This window comes from Oryctolagus cuniculus, chromosome 10, assembly GCF_964237555.1.
Source record: "Oryctolagus cuniculus chromosome 10, mOryCun1.1, whole genome shotgun sequence".
In the NCBI taxonomy this organism is placed as follows: Eukaryota; Metazoa; Chordata; class Mammalia; order Lagomorpha; family Leporidae; genus Oryctolagus; species Oryctolagus cuniculus.
In genome coordinates, this window is record NC_091441.1 from 79362751 (window position 1) to 79382818 (window position 20068).

Sequence of the window (20068 nt, forward strand, 5' to 3'; positions counted from 1 at the left end):
AAACAACACATATACCCCAAAAAACTCCTTACAAACCAACAGTAAAATGGTTGTAGAAAATAAACAGAAGTCTTCCAATGATTAAATCAAACCGTTGTGGATTAATTCCTCCCACTTTCATTTGGACATGATTTTTCAACATTTTAATTAAGAAAGAAGTCAATGTAAAAAGTAATTCCAGATTAAGCAGTTCTCTCAAATGCATTAACACTTATAATGTGTGTTTAAAAGCATGACCATTAGTGGAGCCACCAGGACATTTTTTCTCCTTTCCTATAAACATTAACACCAACTTAGAATTGCTTGCCTCCACTCTGCCTCCCACATGTCAATGGTATTCAATTTTAAAGTCACTTTTTTTCTTGATAAATGTAATTTAATCTTATGAACTACAAATAAGCTGATAGAACACAGCCACACACTAGCAATAAAGCATCCTGCTAACATGTACTTTGTTCAAAACTACATTGAATTATCTCTTATGGCATCAAACAACAAATAGTATTAAAGAGAAGATCTCTAGTTATTGAAAACAGAATGCTTATAAGAATAACATAACAAAAGTGCATTAGTCTATTCATTGCATTATAGTGCAGACGCCAAACAGGAATAAGAACGAAGCTCACCTGATAGTGGTTATATTCTAGCATTTCCAGCATAACAACGTTTAAGGCGGCCCCAATCCAGCGAGAAACAGTAGACTACTCCTCTCTCTACTTTCTATAATTCCAGTTTGAAGACTGGCATAGAGAAGGCACTATAAACAAGGTACCCTGAGACACCACCGGAAACTTTATCACAGCAGCCCTGCTTATAATAACCTAAGCTAATTAGTTATGCATGTAAAAAAAATCCATTCCCACAAGGGGCTTTTTTTCTTTTTTTTTGGAAGCCTTACGAGTTTGGTCTTAAATACGGGTATCAATTTTTCCCCCTGGCTTGACGTCATGATTTTTTTTCATAAATATAAAAGAATCTTTTTAAGTGATGAGCTATCAAAGTCAAACTCACTGTCAGATCAAGGCCGATTCACTATTCATCTTTAGTTCCAGTAGTATTAATAGACAATGGTATTTCTCTTTCAGCAATAGGTTAAGAGCTGGATGCCCCTTTAAAGGAGACATTGCCTAAAAGCTACCATTACACAAGATTTTTCTTATAGCTGAATAACGCTGCCACTTCTGACTGCAGAAGACTGTGTTTTGGTACAGAAAAGACTGTGATGAACCTGCAAGTTCAACAGACTCATCATGCATCTGGAGCTCCATGTATACCTCATTCCTAGCTCAACAGATGTATAACTTGCCCACTGACCTCATATCAGAAAATGGGAAGCTATCCTAACTGGAGTATGAAATACACAATGTGCAAACAGAACTGCAAACATATTTGTGTGAAAATATGAAATTCTTATTAAAATCTGCTAATAATTCTTGGGGCTAGAAAAGAATCAATTATCAGATACATAACTGCCATATTTATATATTTATTCATTTTACTATTGACTATCGTTAAGTGCTAAACAATGTGTAAGTCCCAAAATATATTTGTGAACAAATCTGTTTCCTGTGTGTTTTACATAAGTGAGATAAGGCAAAAGAAGAAATGAAGCAACCAAATATATATCTAAAAAGTATGATAGCATGGGGAGATGATATTTTAGGCATAAAAATCTGGCATTCAATAATTTTATCAAAATGTCCTCTAGATCAAAAATCTGAAATTGCTTCAAATGACTGATCTAACATGCACACAGAGGTTCACAGAGACATTTTAAGTGCCATAAAGGGTCCAGACACGATAATGATGAGGACAATAGACATTACTAAAATAAACATAAAATGAGGGCAGTGAGTGCAATGTGCTCATTTCACTATTACGCTTAAAAAAGAAAAGACTGCACATTTAAAAATAAATGTTAATTCAGTGGCAGATTCTTATTCTTTAATGAATCAGAATTTCATGCTTTAGTAAGGAAGGAAGGAAGCAACTTGCTCTCCAACAGTTCTGTCAGTTAGGACTTTACTATATCCAGGTTTGGGTAAGCAGAATGGGATGCCTCTCGCTCTTTTACTGTTTTTAGTTTTGAGGAGGTTGAAAGCAGATGGCCTATAATTGATGCACAGCAGAGAGAACATCTCCAGCTGTTTCCACACCAAGCACCCCAACTAACATAAATGAGAGACTCGCGCTGCAGGGGAAGGCAATAGGAGCAGTACCTACGGCAAATTAGAAGACACACCTCACATCTCAACACAGCAGCAGACAAAAGCTGCAGTTGACTCTGGCCAGGTGGGAAAACCAATGTAGTCCACCCATTTTTCAAGGATAACTGGCAATCTGAACTTTTTTTTTTTTTTTAATTCAACAGAGAGATAGACAGAGAGACAGACAGACAGTGATCCACACCATCCACTAGCCAACTCCCCAAATACAGGACATAACTAGGGCAGGGCCCAAGATTGGAGCCAGAAGCAGGCTTAATCATATGGATGGCAGGGGCCCAACCACTTTAAATATCACTTACTGCCTCTCAGGCACACTGGCAGGAAGCTGGAGTCAGGAGCTGAAACTGGGAATCAAACCCAGGTTCTCCAATGTGGGCAGCAGATGTCTTAACATGAGTCTTAACTGCAAGGCCAAATGCCTATCACTGAACTTCTTTTTGAAATAAAATGCTCTAAGTTTACAAAATTGACACCCAGTTGTCTTATTTTTCACATAGTACAGGTCAAATCAAACTAGAACATGGTCTCTACCAATGTGTATCATCTTCATATTTACAATCCCTGGAGGATGGCCTAGGTTCCATGGAGAAGTTCCTCTTCTGAGAGGTTAGTATCCAAATCCAGACATTTCCTAGTTCTTCTTTGAGTGACCATGAGCCTGACAACACACTCAGCAGAGCAGTTAGGAACTTGAAACCTGGGTTCAAATTCTGGCCTTGCAACTTATTACTCATGTGACCTGCTGAAAGTAATTAACTTCTCCAGCCTTCACTTCTTATGTATTCTATGAGAATGATAATTAAGCCTGCAGTGTATCCAGAAATAAATGAGATCAGCTCCCCAACAGGATTAGCAAAATACCTGAAACAGTAGTCTTTATACTTTTGGTCCGAGGATCCTTTGAAAATCTTCAATTTTTTTGTGTTTATATGTTTATTAGTATTTGCCACACTAGTAATCAATATGGAGAAATACTGAAAACCCAAGAATATACACTAGCACATATGTCACTGGGGTTCAGAAAGATAACATATTAATGTGCCAGGTAGATTTTGAAAAACTCTATACTCATGAAATGAGCATGAAAAAGGAAAATAATATCTAAGTATTGCCCCCAAAATAGATTTAACCTGGTAGTACCTCTGCAAGGGTCTTAAAGACCCCAGGGCCTCCTGATCACACTTTCAGAATCACTGATCTAGAGGCTGGTAGGCCTCTGGCTTAGAAGTTGGCGCTGTCACTCACCACTGTGGATGGGTAGCTATGACAGAACCTCTGTGTATCTTGCTTCCCTCATCTAGAAGATGCTGGAAAAAGACATTAACCTGCCCCAACACCTTCATAGCATTTTAAGGCTCTACAGCCCTTTGGCAATTTCAAAAGCCAAATAAATGTAATTTTCTATCTTCAACTATCCTAATTTATCAATTTTTAAATAACCAACAAGCATGCAAGTAAAACCATCTATACCAAATTAAAGAGGACAGAAACATCGTCGTGAGCTCCTGATTATTTTGGCATGTTTTAATCTTCAGATCAACTACCCATGTTAAAGGATCCAGATAACAAAAGATGAATATTGCTGAGCAGTTGAAGCTCAGACCACAAAACAAAGCTAAGACACTTTCTCCGCCATTATAGTACAGTATTTACTGCTATAATTTAAGTTTCATAGAAAATTATATTAGCCATTTAATTAAAGTACAAAACTCCAAAGGCTTTGAGATTTTTTTGTTACTACTACTATCTTTTTGCCTTTTCCTTTCTTCACTCAGACCTTGAAGTGACAGCAAAAGAACTGGAACAGAACACTTCCAGGATGACAGTGGCAAGTTATTTTCCATCAGTTTCATTCTAAAGAGATCCTGGGGCACACCTCCTTGGATAAGATGGTGGTTGTAGATACTGGTGTTAACTTTGCTGACAACAGAATTCACTGGGGTAGAGGGAGGGCCCACTTGGACATCCACATGCTGTCCTACTTCATTGACTATTTATAGACAAGAATTTGAATAAAATTGAGGGAAGATTTTCATAGTCCTTTTAGCTTATAATTGATATAATTATTTTAACTCATTGACAAAGTCTTCGAATTTCTTATCTTGTGTTCAGAGGATACATTATGTTCTTTTGCCCAGTAAGTCTGAAGAAAACTAAAGGGAGTCTCATTCAATCAACTGATATCCACCACCATTACTACACCATGATCCTTTCCGTACTATTTTTAAAATTTATTTTCATTTTATATGAAGGCAGAGACATAGAACCTAGGCACTCCGATATGGGATGTGGGATCTCAAGCAGTGGCTTAACTGCTTGCCAAATACCTACCCTATTCTGTTTTTTAAAGTGGCATTGTATAATCCCTGGGGAGGGCAGAGGTAAAACAGAGTGAGCTAACTTTCTCAAATGAAGTAGGGAAAATTTTGTATAGAGCGATATTTGGTAAGTATTAAGGTTCTTCCCAGTTGCACAAATATAATGTTGCCACAGAAGAAAACATAAGCCCAGAACATATGTTCTGGAACACTTAATCTTGTTTTCTGTACAATCTGTACAAAGGTATCCCTACCCAAAAATAAAAACAAGGATATGAATCCTGATCTAATGGAGGAGAGTCAAAATCAGATGCAAACAAACAAAAAGGTCCTTAAGGAAGGTTAGAAGTGAACTAAGATTGATAAGCCCAAAGCGTTTTCTCTGCACTGCCCATCAGACCAGCTTGGCTTGCTGTCATTTTTGTAGGGCTATAATCTAAGAATGGATTTTGCATTTTTAAATAGTTGAAAAAAATCAAGGGATGAATGATATTTTACTATACAAGAAAACTGTATACAGTTTAAAGCTCAGTGTCAATAAATTTTTATTGGAACACAGTCACACCCTTAGTTTACATACTGTCATGGCTGCTTCCTTGCTACAACACAGGAGCTGAACACTAGCAACAAAGCCATATGGCCCCCAAAAGGCTAAAATATCTGCTCTTTGGACTTTCATAGGAAACGCTGACCCCTTTCCTCTTGCTTCAAGAACAGTGGGAAAGCTCCTTATTCCATGTTCTTTACATGGCTTCCAATTCAGCACTCTTGCTTGGTTTTCCTCCTACCTTCATTTTTTAGTTTCTTTTGCTAGTTTGCTCATCTTCTCCCTCTCGTATGTATGTATGTATGTAAGGGGCAGAGTTACAGACAGAAAGAGGGAGAGACAGAAAGAAGGGTCTTCCATCAGCTGGTTTACTCCCCACATGACCACAATGGCTGGAGCTGGGTTGATCTAAAGCCAGGATCCAGGAGCTTCTTCCAGGTCTCCCACATGGATACAAGAGCACAAGTACTTGGATCATCTACTGCTTTCCCAGCCATAAGCAGACAGCTGGATTGGGAGAGGAGCATCTGGGACATGAACCGGAGCCCATATGAGATGCCAGTGTCGCAGGAATAGGCTTGGCATATTAGGCCATAGCGCTGGCTCCTCTCCTTCTCTTAAATGTTAGAGGACCTCACCTCTCCAAGACTGATTTCATCTACCTACAGTATCTACAGTCCCAGCTCTGGCAGTCTACTAACCCAGCCTCCTGGATTAGCCCAGCCCAGACTTCTCTGAGCTCCAGACTGATCTCTGCAGCACCATTTGCAGGGCTGCAGGTAGCATGTTCACCAACATCTCCAAGTCAGTTTCTCCCACAGTCTTCTCCAACTTAATAGCTAACTATTTTTCTGTTAGGTTGAAACATATGAAATCGCTATTCTTATAGGTCAAAAAATGGTCTCCAGGGACCAGCATTGTGGCGTGGCACATTAAGCTACCCCCTTCAATGCCAGAATCCCATATGCGTGCTGGTTTGAGTCCCAGTTGCTCTACTACTAAGACAACTCTCTGTTAATGCACCTGTGAAAGCAGTGGAAAATGCCCCTAGTGCTGGGGTCTCTGCACCCAAGTCAGAGACCTAGATGGAGTTCCATGCTCTTGGTTTTGGCCTAGCCGAGCCCTGGCTATTGCATCCATTTGGGCAGTGAACCAGGGTATAGAGGATCTCCTTTTTTGTCTCTCCCTCCTTCCCTGTTGCTCTGCTTTTCAAATAAATAAATACATCTTTTTAAAAAATGGTCTCCATACATTTTGGACTGGTTGCTCATTCCAAATCTTGGCCATCTGTGACTCCTTTCTTGCTCTCATAATCTATATCCAATCCACCAAGAAGTATTGCTTTCATCTTCAAAATATGTATAGAATCTGATTAATTTTCACCCTCTACTGTTACTATCTGATCCAAGCCATTATTATTTCTCACTTAGATGATTGAGAACTTCCTGACTTTAGTACTTGCTTCTTCATTTGCCCTCGTACAGTCTATTTTCAATACAGTGAATAGAGAGATCCTTGCAATATATGTCAGATCATATCACTCCTTTACAAAATATGAAATAAATAAAACTCTGCAATGGCTTCATACTTATCTTTGAAAAAAATAACTTAATAATGGTTTGTAAATGCCTATTTCAATGCTACTCACAATGCTTAACAGAAATGCAAATTCTTGGGAGCCAATCCAAAGCTAATGATCAGGATCTTTGGGCATGAAGCTCAGAAATCTGTGTTGGGGGCAGGTATTGTGACACAGTAGATTAAGCCACTGCTTGGGAGGCCCACATCCCAGATCAGGTGCAGGTTTGAGTCCCAGCTTCTCCGTGCTTCTGATCCAGCTTCCTGCTAATGTTCTTGGGAGACAGTAGGTGGTGGCTCAAGTACTTGAGTTCCTGCTACCTATATGAGGGACCCTGATGGAGTGCCTGGCTCCTGGTTTTGGTCGAGGCCAACTCCAACTGTTCTAGGCATTTGGGGAGTGACCCAGCTGATGGAAGATCTCTGCTGTCTCCCTCTCTATCACTCTGTCTTTCAAATAAATAAATATTTATATATGTATTCATATATAAATATATATGAACATTTTTAGGGGAAAAATCAATGCTAACCCATTTGTTCTCCAGGTGGACTTTTTTTAAAGATTTATTTATTTGAAAGGTAGAGTTACAGAGAGGCAGAGAGAGAGAGATATCTTCCATCCATTGGTTCACTCCTCGAATGGCTGCAATGGCCAGAGCTGAGCCCATCTGAAGGCAGGTGCAAGGAGCTTCTTCCAGGTCTATCATGTGGGTACAGGGGCCTCAGGACTTGGGCTGTCTTCCACTGGTTTCCCAGCGGGAGGTGAATCAGAAGTGGAGCAGCTGGGACTCGAACCAGTGCCCATATGGGATGCTGGCACTGCAAGCAGCAGCTTTACCCATTATGTCACAGAGCTGGCCCCTCCAGGTGGATTTTCATGCCCTCCAAAGTTTGAGAACTCCTGCATACTCAAGCACTCTTTGCCAGGATCATTATAATTTGACTGTCTAAAGGATTTGTTCAATTCCTCTTTGTATACAACATAACCTGGCACATAGTAGAGAATCAGCAAATATTCATTCAATGAACAGATGGAGCCAGTGTCACTGAGGCCTGAGGCAGATAGAAGGATAGAATTAAAGAACAAGGGGCCAGCCTGTGCAGATATAGGGGTGTAGGCTAGGATTCTTACAGCCTCTGCAAATTTCCTGAGGAAAGCAAGATGTGGCAGTCCTTCACTCTACCTGTTCAATTCAGAAACTCTGGATGGAATTCAGCCTGCCGTCCAGGCAAAAGGTTCACAGCCTGCCACCCTGCTCCAAGAGATGAAGCTTCCTTTTCTCCCAGGGTCTCCCCAGAAACTGCCAGCTCTGATGGCTCTCTTGGGGATGCTGCAGGTCTTAAACACATAGCCAGAAGCCTGACAATTTGCCTTAATTTCTTGCTGCAGATCCCTCAACGAGTCACAGCCAAAGCAAAGGTCCCCAGACTGTTAGCCCATGGGCCCAGACCACAGGTATCTCTTATTGTCCTATACAGTATTTCATAGTCTAGGAATCGGTCACCAAAAATTAAAACTTGGAAGTCTTCACAACAAAATCTGGATTTCTTGTTTCTCTGGATAAATTATAAGATCTTGCAACATCAAAGTGCATCCTAGGGGGTGAGCAGCTATTAAGAGTTGAGAAGTAGCTTCCCCTTTGGAGGAGGCACTTACTTTTCCATTTACCACATTCCCAGCACTGTTTATTCTCACACTGACATCTAGCCTGCTTCATTCAGTAACCTGCCTGATTTCTGAGGCCACTTAAATTTGCAAACCTGGGTCCTGGCATTGTGGCCCAGCAGGTAGAGCTGCTGCCTGCAAAACTGTATCCCATGTGAACACCAGTTTGAGGCCCAGCTGCTCTACTTCGGATCTAACTCCCTGGGAAGGCAGAAAATGGACCCAGATGGAGTTTCAGGCTCCTAGTTTTGGCCTGTCCTGGCCCGCCTGTTGCAGCCATTTGGAGAATGAACCAGGGGATCGATTCCTCCCCACCCCCGCTCTTTCTCTCCCACCCTCCTTCGCTCTCTCTCCCTCTTTCTCTTTCTGTAACTCTGCATTTCAAACAAATAAATTAATCTTGAAAAAAAAATTGCAAACCCTGCCTTATCCTTTCACATGCCAAATCCCTGAATATGCCTCCAAATCTGGTAGTAACAAAAGTGTGCTCAGAAAGCCATGTTAAATAAACAATGTCATAGGAGAAAATAAGATTAATAGGTGGAAGTTTAACATGAGAAATAAAACAGATGTGACTTTTTAAAAGGTAATATATATCCATCCAGCAACTATACTTTTCAAGAACTTTTCTAAGCAGATCATCAGATACAGGGGCAAAGAGTCTGGTACAAGGACATCCGTCAGCACACTGTCTTAACCAAGAGCAGGCATACTACTATCCTAGGGCATATTCTGCCTGTTTTTTGTCAAAAAAATTTTATTGGAATATAATGCCCATTCACGTATGTAGACTAGACAGCTTTCAAGCTGTAATTGTCTTGAGAGTAGAGTTGAGTAACAGACCTTATGGTTCCCCAAACCCTAAAATATTTACTATCTGGTCATTTACAGAGAATACATTTTCCACCATCAAATTCTAAAAATAACAAATTGGAAACAAATATCTAACAACAGTCACTGGATGAACTGTTAGGTAGCCATATAGTTCAGGTTTCCCAGTCTCAGTACTCTTGCACTCTTAACATTGGAGCCAGGCAGTTCACTCTGCATGGGGAAGGCTGATCCGCACATTGTAGGAAGTTCAGCAACATCTCTAGCTCACAGCCTAAAGCCTACACCCCCTCCTCCCCGCTCTAGTTGGGACAACTGAAAATGTCTCAAATCACTGCCAAATGCCTTCTGAGAGGGACAAACTATCCCCAGTTGAGAACCACTGCATTTTGATGGATACTAGGCAGCCATTAAATCCAGATTTCATAAAAAATATTTAAGGTGAAAGTTCTTAAGTGTTAAGTGAGAACACAAAGTAGGTTTAGAAAAAGTACGTACACTGCTATCCTAAATTGGTTTTCAAATGCTGTTTATACACACAGGTCTAGGGAAAATTAAAAAGACAAGACAACTCCTGATCATTTAGCAGTCTTCACAATGATTATCCCTGAATGATGAAACTATGAGTGGTTTTTTTTTGTTCTTTTCTATGTTTTCTGTAATGTAAATGGTACTAACTTTATAACTGAAAAACTATAAATTCCATGCAAAAAAAAAAAAGGGTCACAGGTCTGAGTAAATAATAGTATATTCAGGCAGAATTCCTGCACAAAAAATTTTATGAACAACAAATACATTCATGACATCGTTACACACTGGTGAAATCTGCCTTGCTTCCTTTTTATGTAGAAATATATGATCAGAATAAGAAGACCTTGTTATCTGGGAAATTTTTAGTCTAACATGCAAAGCCAGATAGTTTACATTTGTACAATATTTGGCACATTTTTATGGCTTTGTAAAGGGCTGTGATTACGTGGTTCAGTGGTGCCCTTATAATAGCCCATTGTCAGGACGGACCAGTTCCTCCCAGCCCCCATGGGAGTTGCAAGGGCAGCATTCCACGTGCTAGAACTTTTCCATGTGCCCCAGTTTAGCACTGCCTCAGAGTCGCAGACGTCTTTTTGTTTGAGCATTTCCCCCCTAAAATGCCCTCATTGTTTGCAGTTGATCGGGTATTAGAGATCATTACGGCACAGGCAGCTCAACTTCTTTTCATAAGGCCTTGCACTCTTAAGAAACTAGCAGTGGTCAAGTTTGTCAGCGATGAAAACATTGCCCTGGGCCTTATCAAAAGGTCACTCAGACAGCCCCCCGCCAAAGAGGAGAGCTCAAGGCTGCTGGTTTGAAGGTCAAGTCCACATGAGCTGAAAACAGGCGAAAAGCTGCCTCCCCCTAAAAACACAGACTTCAGGATCTATGTCATGAGACTGAGGGGTCCCTCTTGGTTTCTGAGGAACTGCGTTGTCTTGGGCAAGTCCTAAGATTTGCTTTATCAATTGTGAGATGATGAAATTCCACATGGGAAAGAAACCCTCCCAGGAACAGCAGCAGGGCACTGTGCTGAGAACCTTCTATACAGGCCCATGTAACTGCCCCTGTTTACCAGGCCCACACTCTGCCAATACTGCCAAACACTCCTCTACCAATACAGCAAAGCCCCAGACACCATAAACATTGTAATGAAGTTGGGAAAGCAGAAACAAAGTAACAAAAACAGGAAATAAGCATCTCCATATGGTGACAAGTACAGTGCAAACAGAACAAAGAAACTGCAGGGAGAGAAGGCTCCCGTCTCTGGGGGTGACATTCCGGCTGGAACGTGGGAAGATGATAAGAAGCTACTATGGTGAGTCCAGAAGACGAACTAAGATCCTGAAGTGGGAATCAGCTTGGTACACTGCAAGCACAAGTGTGGGCAACTATCCTAAGGCCAGTGTAGGGCCTGAGATAGGTACTGGGGCAAGATGTGGGAGAACTTCAGAGGCCTGTGAAAGGAATGGAGCTTTTCTTTTCTGCTACTTAGAATGAGGCTTTGGAAAAATTTTTAACAGAAAAGTGACACGATTTGATGGCTGTTTTGATTACATCACACTGGGGCTGATGTGGAGGTGAGAGTGGACACAGGAGTCCATGCAGCCATACATACAAGGGCACTGCAAAAAGTTGGCCCTGGAATGGAACTAAGAGGTGACATTACTTGTGGTGCAACAATATTTTGAAATCTGTGCATAGTTTTTACATAATATGCATTTTCCATGAACTTTTTGAAGATTCCTCCTATGAGAGAACAAGATGCCTTGGACAGAAATGTTAAGATGCACTTGGATATGAGATACATGCCACCAGACAGTGTCTCTGGCTTCTTCTTAGCTTGCATCAGATCCAATTTTAAAACAGCACATAAGGATCAGTAGGTATTCAGCTTCATGGTCAAGACACCACTGAGGATGCCTGAATCCTAGTTTATAATGCATGAGTTAGATTCCCAGCACTGACTCTTGATTCCAGCTTCCCAGTAATGCAGATCCTGGGAGCCTCAAGGCTCAAATAACTGGGTTCCTGCCACCAACAGGGAAGAGCCAGATTGAATTCCCAGACTCTTGGCATTGTTCCTGGCCCAGCCTTGACCATTTTGGGCATTTGGGGAATGAATCAGTGGATGGGAACCTTCTCTACCTTTTACTCTGTTTCTGACATTAAAAAATGTAAAGAAGAAAAATAAAAGCAGCCAATACTTTAAAGGACTTTCATATACAATGCTGAGAACTGCCTCATACCATTGTGAAGAAGTTATTATAAATGATACATACAGCTGTAAAATACCTCAGCTGACTCCGCTAAGGACACACAAAGTAGTATAGTCCATTGTCAGAGTGAAACAGAGACAGTGTTTTAAACATCTGACTGGAATCTTAGATTCAAGTTCAAATCCAGGGCAAGGTGCTTCAAAACTCAGTTTTCTTTGTGCAAAATGGGATCCTGGACACTATTGGCCTAAAACTTGTTTGAGTTGATGAGTATAAGTGATAAAAATGGATGAAACACATTTGGCATGTAACAAATACTCAATAAAGAAATAATGTTCTCTGTTATTGTTAGCCTGGAAGTTTTGCTTCCATCCAGGTAGATAACTTCACATAGCTCATCTTTCTCAAAAAAAGATAAAGTCACCTTGAAGGAGAGGAGAGGATGATGGGACAGGGAGAAGAGACACATTCAGCCTCTCAGGCATCCTTTTATCTCTATTAAGCTAATGTTAATATCAGAGATGAAAGTGACAGCAAACGAGTAAAAGAGAAGAAAAATGAATCTTAGAGCATGGGACTCTCACAGGGAAGAGCAACACACAGAGTCTTCTCCCTTCCTATCCAAGTGAGCGAGCTCAGTCACTAATTCTCAGCTGGGCTTTAGGGAAACTGAACCCCTGAAGCTGTAAGCAGATTTTTGATGTGCATTTTTGTTGGGAGAGGTTTAATATTTAAAGATGAAGTCATGTCAAAGTTTTGGTTTTTTGCACGTCAGAGAGGAGGTACACAGGAAACACAAAGAACCATGAGTTGAAAACTGCCGGAGTCTCTGCTGTTCTGCTTCTAATTCAGCTCCCTACTAACGCATCTGGGAGAGCAGCTAAGGATGGCCCACGCATTGGGATCCCTACCTGGATGTGTGTGACCTGGGTGGAGTTCTGGGCTCCTGCCTTCAGCCTGGCCCAGCCTGGACCATGAGGCCATTTCGGAAGCGAACCACAGAATGGAAGGTCTCTCTGTCACTATCCCTTTCAAATAAATTAACTAAATCTTTAAAAAGAAGTTCATGGAAAATAGAATTTAAAAAGTTTATTATGGTGCCAAAACCCTGGGTTTTTTTCCTAATGCACAGTTTCCACGAACTTTCTGAAGACCTCTTAAATATTATTTTCTGTACTTTTCTCTAAGTTTGAGATACATTCACATTCTCACTGAGCATGGACATTTATGTTTTAGACAATTATTTCTTATTTGTTGTCTGTCTTCTTTTTCCATAAAAAGAAAGGTTTTACGGCAGCATATTTATGAGGCAAACATTTAAGTCAACCTGTCAATCTACCACAAGCAGAACATGTCTGCTTTTTGTGGACTATTTTAGACTTCTGCCTGAAACTTTCTGTAAATGAGCTGACTTTGTGCTCCTCGGATGGATCGCAAACTCAGAACAATCCCTGTGATTCTTCTGTGGTGGTATTAGCCTGAGCGTCTCAGAGGAACCTCTTGTTAACAAGTGAGTCAAGCTAAATCTGTCCGTGAAGTGTTCTTCCTGATCAAACCAGGAGTGTGTATTTTAACTCAGATGAAATGTTCATTTCAAAACTTGTACAGAGAATATAGAACTAAATTCCTATTGACATTTTCAGACCAAAATGGAGGTCAAAATTAAGACTACTTCTTTCAAACAAAATATAAAAAATGTAATAAGTGAAAAGATAAGCTTGTGGAGGGATTAGCAGGAGTTTGGTTTCCTTTCTTTTTGGGAAAATGATTTTTCACACCCCACAAAGCAAATTCTCAGAGGGATTTAAAATGTGTCACAAATATGGAAAAATACAAATATAAATATAGGATACATCTACACAAGAGTAATATACCTGGTTGGGATAATCCCAATTGGATGTTTTTGTATGTCTGATAAAAATAATGGATAAAGAAAATAAAGAAGAAAGCAACAGGATAATTTTGAGGACAGGAGGAGGTGGGAAGTAAGAGAGAAAAATAGGAATATACAAGGGCAATATAAAAGATGTTTATTTTGATATAAATATTTTTAGAAATCCTTGCATATAAAGGGTCTTTAAAAAGTTCATGAAATAACGTGCATTAGGAACATACTATGCATGGATTTCTTTTTTTTTTTTTAAGATTTATTTATTTACTTGAAAGAGTTACACAAAGAAGAAGAGGCAGAGAGAGAGAGAGGTATACCATCTGCTGGTTCACTCCCCAGTTGGCCACAATGGCTGGAGCTGCGCCAGTCCAAAGCCAGGAGCCAGGAGCTTCCTCCGGGTCTTCCCATGTGGGTGCAGGGGCCTAAGGACTTGGGCCATCTTCTACTGCTTTCCTAGGCCATTGCAGAGAGCTGGATCAGAAGTGGAGCAGCCGGGTATCGAACCGGCACCCATATGGAATGCGGGCAGTGCAGGCAGCAGCTTTACCTGCTATGCCACAGCGCTGGCCCCTATGCATGGATTTCAAAATGTTGTTGCACCAAAATAAGTTTTCAGTCCACTTTTATAGTAATTTTTTGAAGTTCTTAGTATAAGGATTCCTCATGATTATGAGAAAAAATTAAGCAGTGAAAATGAAGCAACTACTGAGCACTTATTAAGGCCCAGTTTTTCTGAATGCTTTCAAAAGAGTTCCTCACTTAATTCTCCTACAAGCTTATGGAGTAAAGGCTATTACTATACCCATTTCAGGGATGAGAAAACTGAGGCTCACTCCTAATCATTTAGCAGATTCTAGCATGTTAGGAATCAGCTGTAGAAATCAAATTTCCAACATAGCATTTTTGGTTTTGAAACTGTATAGTTTTCATAATAATTATTTATTCTCAGTATTTATTTTCATACCAGTTCATTATAAATAAGCCGTCTTTTCAAAATGTGATTGTCACCTTGGCGGATAGTGAGTGTGCAATCAAAGCTGTACCCAATTCCCAAGGAAAAGGAGTAGCCACTGCAAGCCAGCAGTGGTCAACAAAGCCAGGACTTAACAAGACAAAAAGCCAAAGTGCACATTTGTTCTGGGAAAACTGCCTTAGGACTTTGAGTAATTTAAGGGTTGGTGTTTTTCCTTTCTTTTTGTGGGAGGAGGAGGGGTAGGGTCAGCAAACAGAATCTTCCAGACTCAATAGGAATTTTTGTTAACCAAAAGCATCTAAGTATCATGAGATTCTTAAAGGAAAGGTTAAAATATTACACAATATAGTAATGTCTTTTATAAGAAAGAAAATAAGCCACTGTATCACTGAAATACCAGCTGTCATTATATATCCTAATTGTGCACCAGTATCAAAACAGTTAACAAAAATGTCCAAATTACCCTTTTTTTTTAAAATAAACCTTACTGTTAAAACTCACTGAATAAAAAATTAAAAATCAATTATTTAATCTCCTAAAGTCTATTATGTGTAGAAAATAGAAAAAAGAGTCTCAAAGAGAAACAAACAACTCGCTTTCATCCTTAGGCAGCTGTAACTGGAGTATTAGATGGGGAACGGAGAGGTGGTAACACACAGAATGTACATTTAAGGTGCTCCACCCTTTAAGACACCAGCACTCAATCATAGGCAATGTTGCCCTTCAAAGGAAATCTGGCAACATGTGCAGATGCTGGAGTGTCCCAACCAGGAACACTTGGGAAGGGTGAAGGTGGGCAGGTTATTGCTGGCATCTAGTGGGCACAGGCCAGGACGATGCTGGATAACCTTCAGTGCAGAGGAGAGCCCCTCCCAGCAGAGATCACTTGGCCACACTCCTTATAAGTGGTAGAAAAACACATGGAAACTAATCAAAGCACAGGATGGCAGATGCCATCCGAACCTCTGATGTATTTCCTTCTTCTATCTCAGTTTCACAGTCAGTCAGTAGTTATTTCATGTCTTGGCTTCACATGCACAGGAGGCCTTTCAGTTAACTAGAAGGAGGAAAAACACCACCATCGTTGTAAACAACCTAATTCAAAACTCAAGACATCACATCCACTTGAGTTCTAGACAGGACCATGAATAGAAAAGGACAGGCTGTGAATTGAGATTTATCAATCCAACACAATAGTGGTCAGCTGTGCCCTAAAGCCACACAGAATGAAAGTAAACAATTCTAATGAGTAAGAAAGCACACGAGGAACCTGCTTTTGGTGTTTCTGGGTCATTTTGAACATCAACTATGAGTTCATTGTCCACATCTGAGAATTGCACTTAAAAGTCTATTCCTTCTGAAAAAAACAATAAAGAAACATGCTGCAAAAAAATGTGGGAAATTAGCTAATTCTTAGTTCACAATGTTTATAATTAATTTACAGTGTTTCATATAAATCCCCTTTACTCTCCCAAACTGTCGATCAAACAACAAATGCTTTTTCATCTACTTACTTTCTATTTTGAGTCCCTAGCTCCTGGCTTTTGGCTTGGGCCAGCCCCAGTTGTTGCGGGCATTTGAAAGGATGGGAGATAGTCTCTCTGCCCATCAAATACAGTAAATAATAGTAGTAATAATAAATGTTAAAAAGCTAAAAAGGGGGACTCAGCAGCGCTGTGGTGTAGTAGGTTAATTCTCCTCCTGTGGCGCCGGCATCCCATTTGGGCACTGGTTCTAGTCCCGGCTACCCCTCTTGCAATACAGCTCTCTGCTATGGCTTGGGAAAGCAGTGGAAAATGGCCCAAGTGCTTGGGCCCCTGCACTTGCGTGGGAGACCAGGAGGAAGCACCTGGCTTCTGGCTTCAGATCGGTGCAGCTCCAACCATTGCGCCATCTGGGGAGTGAACCAATGGATGGAAGACCTTTGTCTCGCCCTCTCACTGTCTGTAACTCTACCTCTCAAATAAATAAAATCTTAAAAAAAAAAAAAAAAGCTAAAAAGAAGTTGTTACTTTCTAATACAGTTTAAGAACTTTCTGGTCATTTGTATATGACACATAGACTTTTATTTTCTAATTACATCTAAAAATATAAATAGAAGTGTGACAAATGCTGATAACTGCTAAAGCTAGATGATGGGAGAGGAAGTTCAATGTGCTATTCTTTTGTACATTATAAAACATTTTCCATACTAAGGAGGTTTTTTTTTCTTTAAGATTTATTTATTTATCTATTTGAAAGGCAGTTAGAGAGAGAGAGAGAGAGAAAGAAAATTTTTTATCTGCTGGTTCACTCCCCAAATGGCTGCAACAGCCAGGACTGAGCCAGGCCGAACTCAGAATCCAGGAGCTTCTTTTGGGTCTCCAACGTGGGTGCAGGGGCCCAAGCAGCTGGGCCATCCTTCACTGCTTTCCCAGACACATTAGCAGAGAGCTAGACTGGAAGTGGAACAGTCAGAATCAAACTGGCACCCATATAGGATGCTTGCGCTACAGGCCGGGGCTTTAACCACTGAGCCACAGCACCAGCTCCAATAAAAAGCTATTTAAAAACAAAAGAAAAAAAATTTGGTCTAGTGGTTAGGAAGCCTGCATCCCACATCAGAGTACCTGTGTTTGATTTCTACTTCCTGCCAACGCAGAGACCCTGGGAGATATAGCGAGGGTTCTAGTAACTGGGTTCCCTCCACCCACATGAAAGACCTGGATTTTGTTCCTGCCACCTTGCTTCAGCCCCAACTGCCGTGGGCATTTAGGGAATGAACCAGTGGAAGGGACTGATCTCTCTCTCATAAATAAAAACAAACTAATTTTTTAAAAAAGAAAAAAGTGGAAAATTCTTAGGCACGCATACATGTGGGCTGAAACACACACAAATGTTGCCTTGAGTATTTACATAAAATAATGTAATCCTCAATTTCCTTGCAGCTTAAAGAGTCTAGATCTCGTTTCATTTTGTTTTTCACTTCTCCACTCCCTACATTTCAAATCAAAAAAACAAATTTTAAAGAAAGGCAAACCACTCAGAACAACAACAAAAACGCTAAAGTGGCAGAAATAGAATTAAACTAAAAAAACATTCCTCCCACAAAGGTTTTGTTCAAACAACATCCACTGAAGATAAATGCTGGCCCAAATAACATTACAGGACCCTTAGCAAAAGGACAAGTGGTTTTGACTTCTGAAGTGAAGCTTCCTTCTAGAAAACATTCACACTGCGGTCGCTGAATTTTGAGTACTCACTTCTGTGTTGGTACTGAAGTACAGAATGAAGCAGTTACCCTTTTACACTGAATATGCTTAGAAAGTTACTCTTTTACAGTTTGAGAGAGAGGGAGAAAATATCTTGAAATAACAGAAATGATGAAGGAAAAGTATGTTATAAAAGGCTAAATAATACAATATTTTGGGTTCATTTTCTCTTTTAAATGACACCATTTATTTAATTTATTCATATAATTTTTGTTAGTGGTTTAAAAAATTAACTATTTATCCATTTTACTTATTTGAGAGGCAGAGAGACAAAAGAGCTCCCTTCTGCTGGCTCACCCCCCAAATGTCTGCAATGGCTGAGCCAAGCTAAAGCCAGGAACTGGGAACTCAATCTGAGTCTCCCGCATGGGTGGCAGGGACCCAAATGACTTGAGCCATGACTGCTGCCTCCCGGATGCATATTAGCAAGAAGCTGAAATTGAGAATAGAGCTGGGATTTGAACCCCAGCACTCTAATATGAAATGTAGGCAATTCATCCCGCATCTTAATCACTAGGCCAAACACCCACCCCAAGCCACATTATTTTCCATATTCAAAATAGTTATTGGAAAACATGAGAATGAGTTGTAATAATTCTCACTCTCTCTATGTAGAGGAAAAACTAGGAAAGAAAACAAACTTCTACTGAGCATCTCTTAGATACGGGCATCATGTTCAGGCTTGTATACACAAGCTTATTTGGTGCTCACAATAGACCTACGTACTATTTTAAAAGAGGAAACTAAGGCCAGAGGCTTAAATAACCAGCCTGGTCTTATCTGTCTGCTTCCGTGGAGCCAGATATATGAACCCTATTTTGTTGGGCCCCAAACCAGCCCAAAAATGCAGGATGCACTGTGACCCCACCTCAGGGTGATCAATGCCCTACAATAAGTGATCTGGCAAACATGCCTATTTACAAAGCTATGAAATGGTTTTCATAAAGGAATGCACCCAAGCTAAAACACAGAGGAAGTTTTACTGAATTCATCATATCCTCCTCAAGACATGGGATAAAACACAAATTTTATGATTTACTAAAAATGTAATATATACAATTAGAGAAAGTTTAGAGAATAAAGATGTATATAAGAAAAGGAAAAAACATGAAGAATTCCATACTGAGAGATTAATCCTGACAACATCATTTTAACTGATCAAAGTAGAATTTGAATGTGGTTCCCAGGCAATCAATGTTAGTACAATTGCAGCAAACATTGTCCTGTTCATAAAACCAAGGCTCTACCTATGCTAATGAGGATTTATGAATATCCCCAATACAGAAACCTACACGTTAACATGCCCCCAGAGATCTTGCAAGATTATGTCCAATTTAACTTCTGTTAGTATGGTCCAGATTTGGATATTAAAGTTCACATCCCTCTTTCTGACTCTAACTATTTGTTATAGTGTCCTAATTCCAAGGAACACTTGGAGTTACAAATTGCCCTTTGCTAGGTGGATACTAAGGGAATAGAAATGGAATCATCAATAGAAAAAAAGGAGAATGAATTTTTAATGCTGAAAAAATCCTATGTGTCTATCAATCCTTCCAGTTTTGCTACACTAATAATATCTCTTCTGATCATCAAGAATGCAATCACCAAAGAGCAGGATTACCACCTCGACTGATCTGAATGGCTAAAGGTGTCCATTAAATGTGTCTTAGGGCAGAAAGTCTATCAAGTTAAAAATCCCAATATTTCAAACTCGGAAGTGGTAAATAATACTGAAGAATTTTCCAGACCCAACTACTCAAACCATGCTAACTGGTTTAAGGCTAACTTAAATGCCAAAGACCTACATATGCATAAACAAGACTTTCTGGTCATTACTGGTAGCTTTGGGATCTTTTGCAGTTTTTCAAATGCATCTATACACATTGCTTTTCAGGCTGTAAAATATAACTTATTTATGGGAACCCCCTCAACCACAGGCCAGATGTCCTGATTTTTGTACCCTATATGCCTGATATGCATGGTGCACATAATAAGCATATGTTGAACAAACAAATATGACACTAGAATCTTATAG

At 40.0% G+C, this 20068-nt stretch overlaps 1 protein-coding gene across 27 annotated transcripts in view; it reads right to left on the reverse strand.

Moving 5' to 3' along the window:
• MITF (melanocyte inducing transcription factor) overlaps window positions 1–20068 on the reverse strand; it is a 245442-nt gene that overhangs the window by 33825 nt on the left and 191549 nt on the right. Inside the window, exon 1 of one of the 27 annotated variants that reach the window (XM_070050611.1) lies at window positions 627–19098. The exons of 23 other annotated variants lie outside the window; for them this stretch is intronic. In XM_070050611.1, coding sequence (XP_069906712.1) covers window positions 627–659 — 33 coding nt within the window. In that variant the 5' untranslated portion in view covers window positions 660–19098. Of the gene's footprint in view, window positions 1–626; window positions 19099–20068 lie in introns of those variants that run through there. 3 more of the 27 variants (XM_017343948.3, XM_017343950.3, XM_017343949.3) reach the window with 3 other exon arrangements.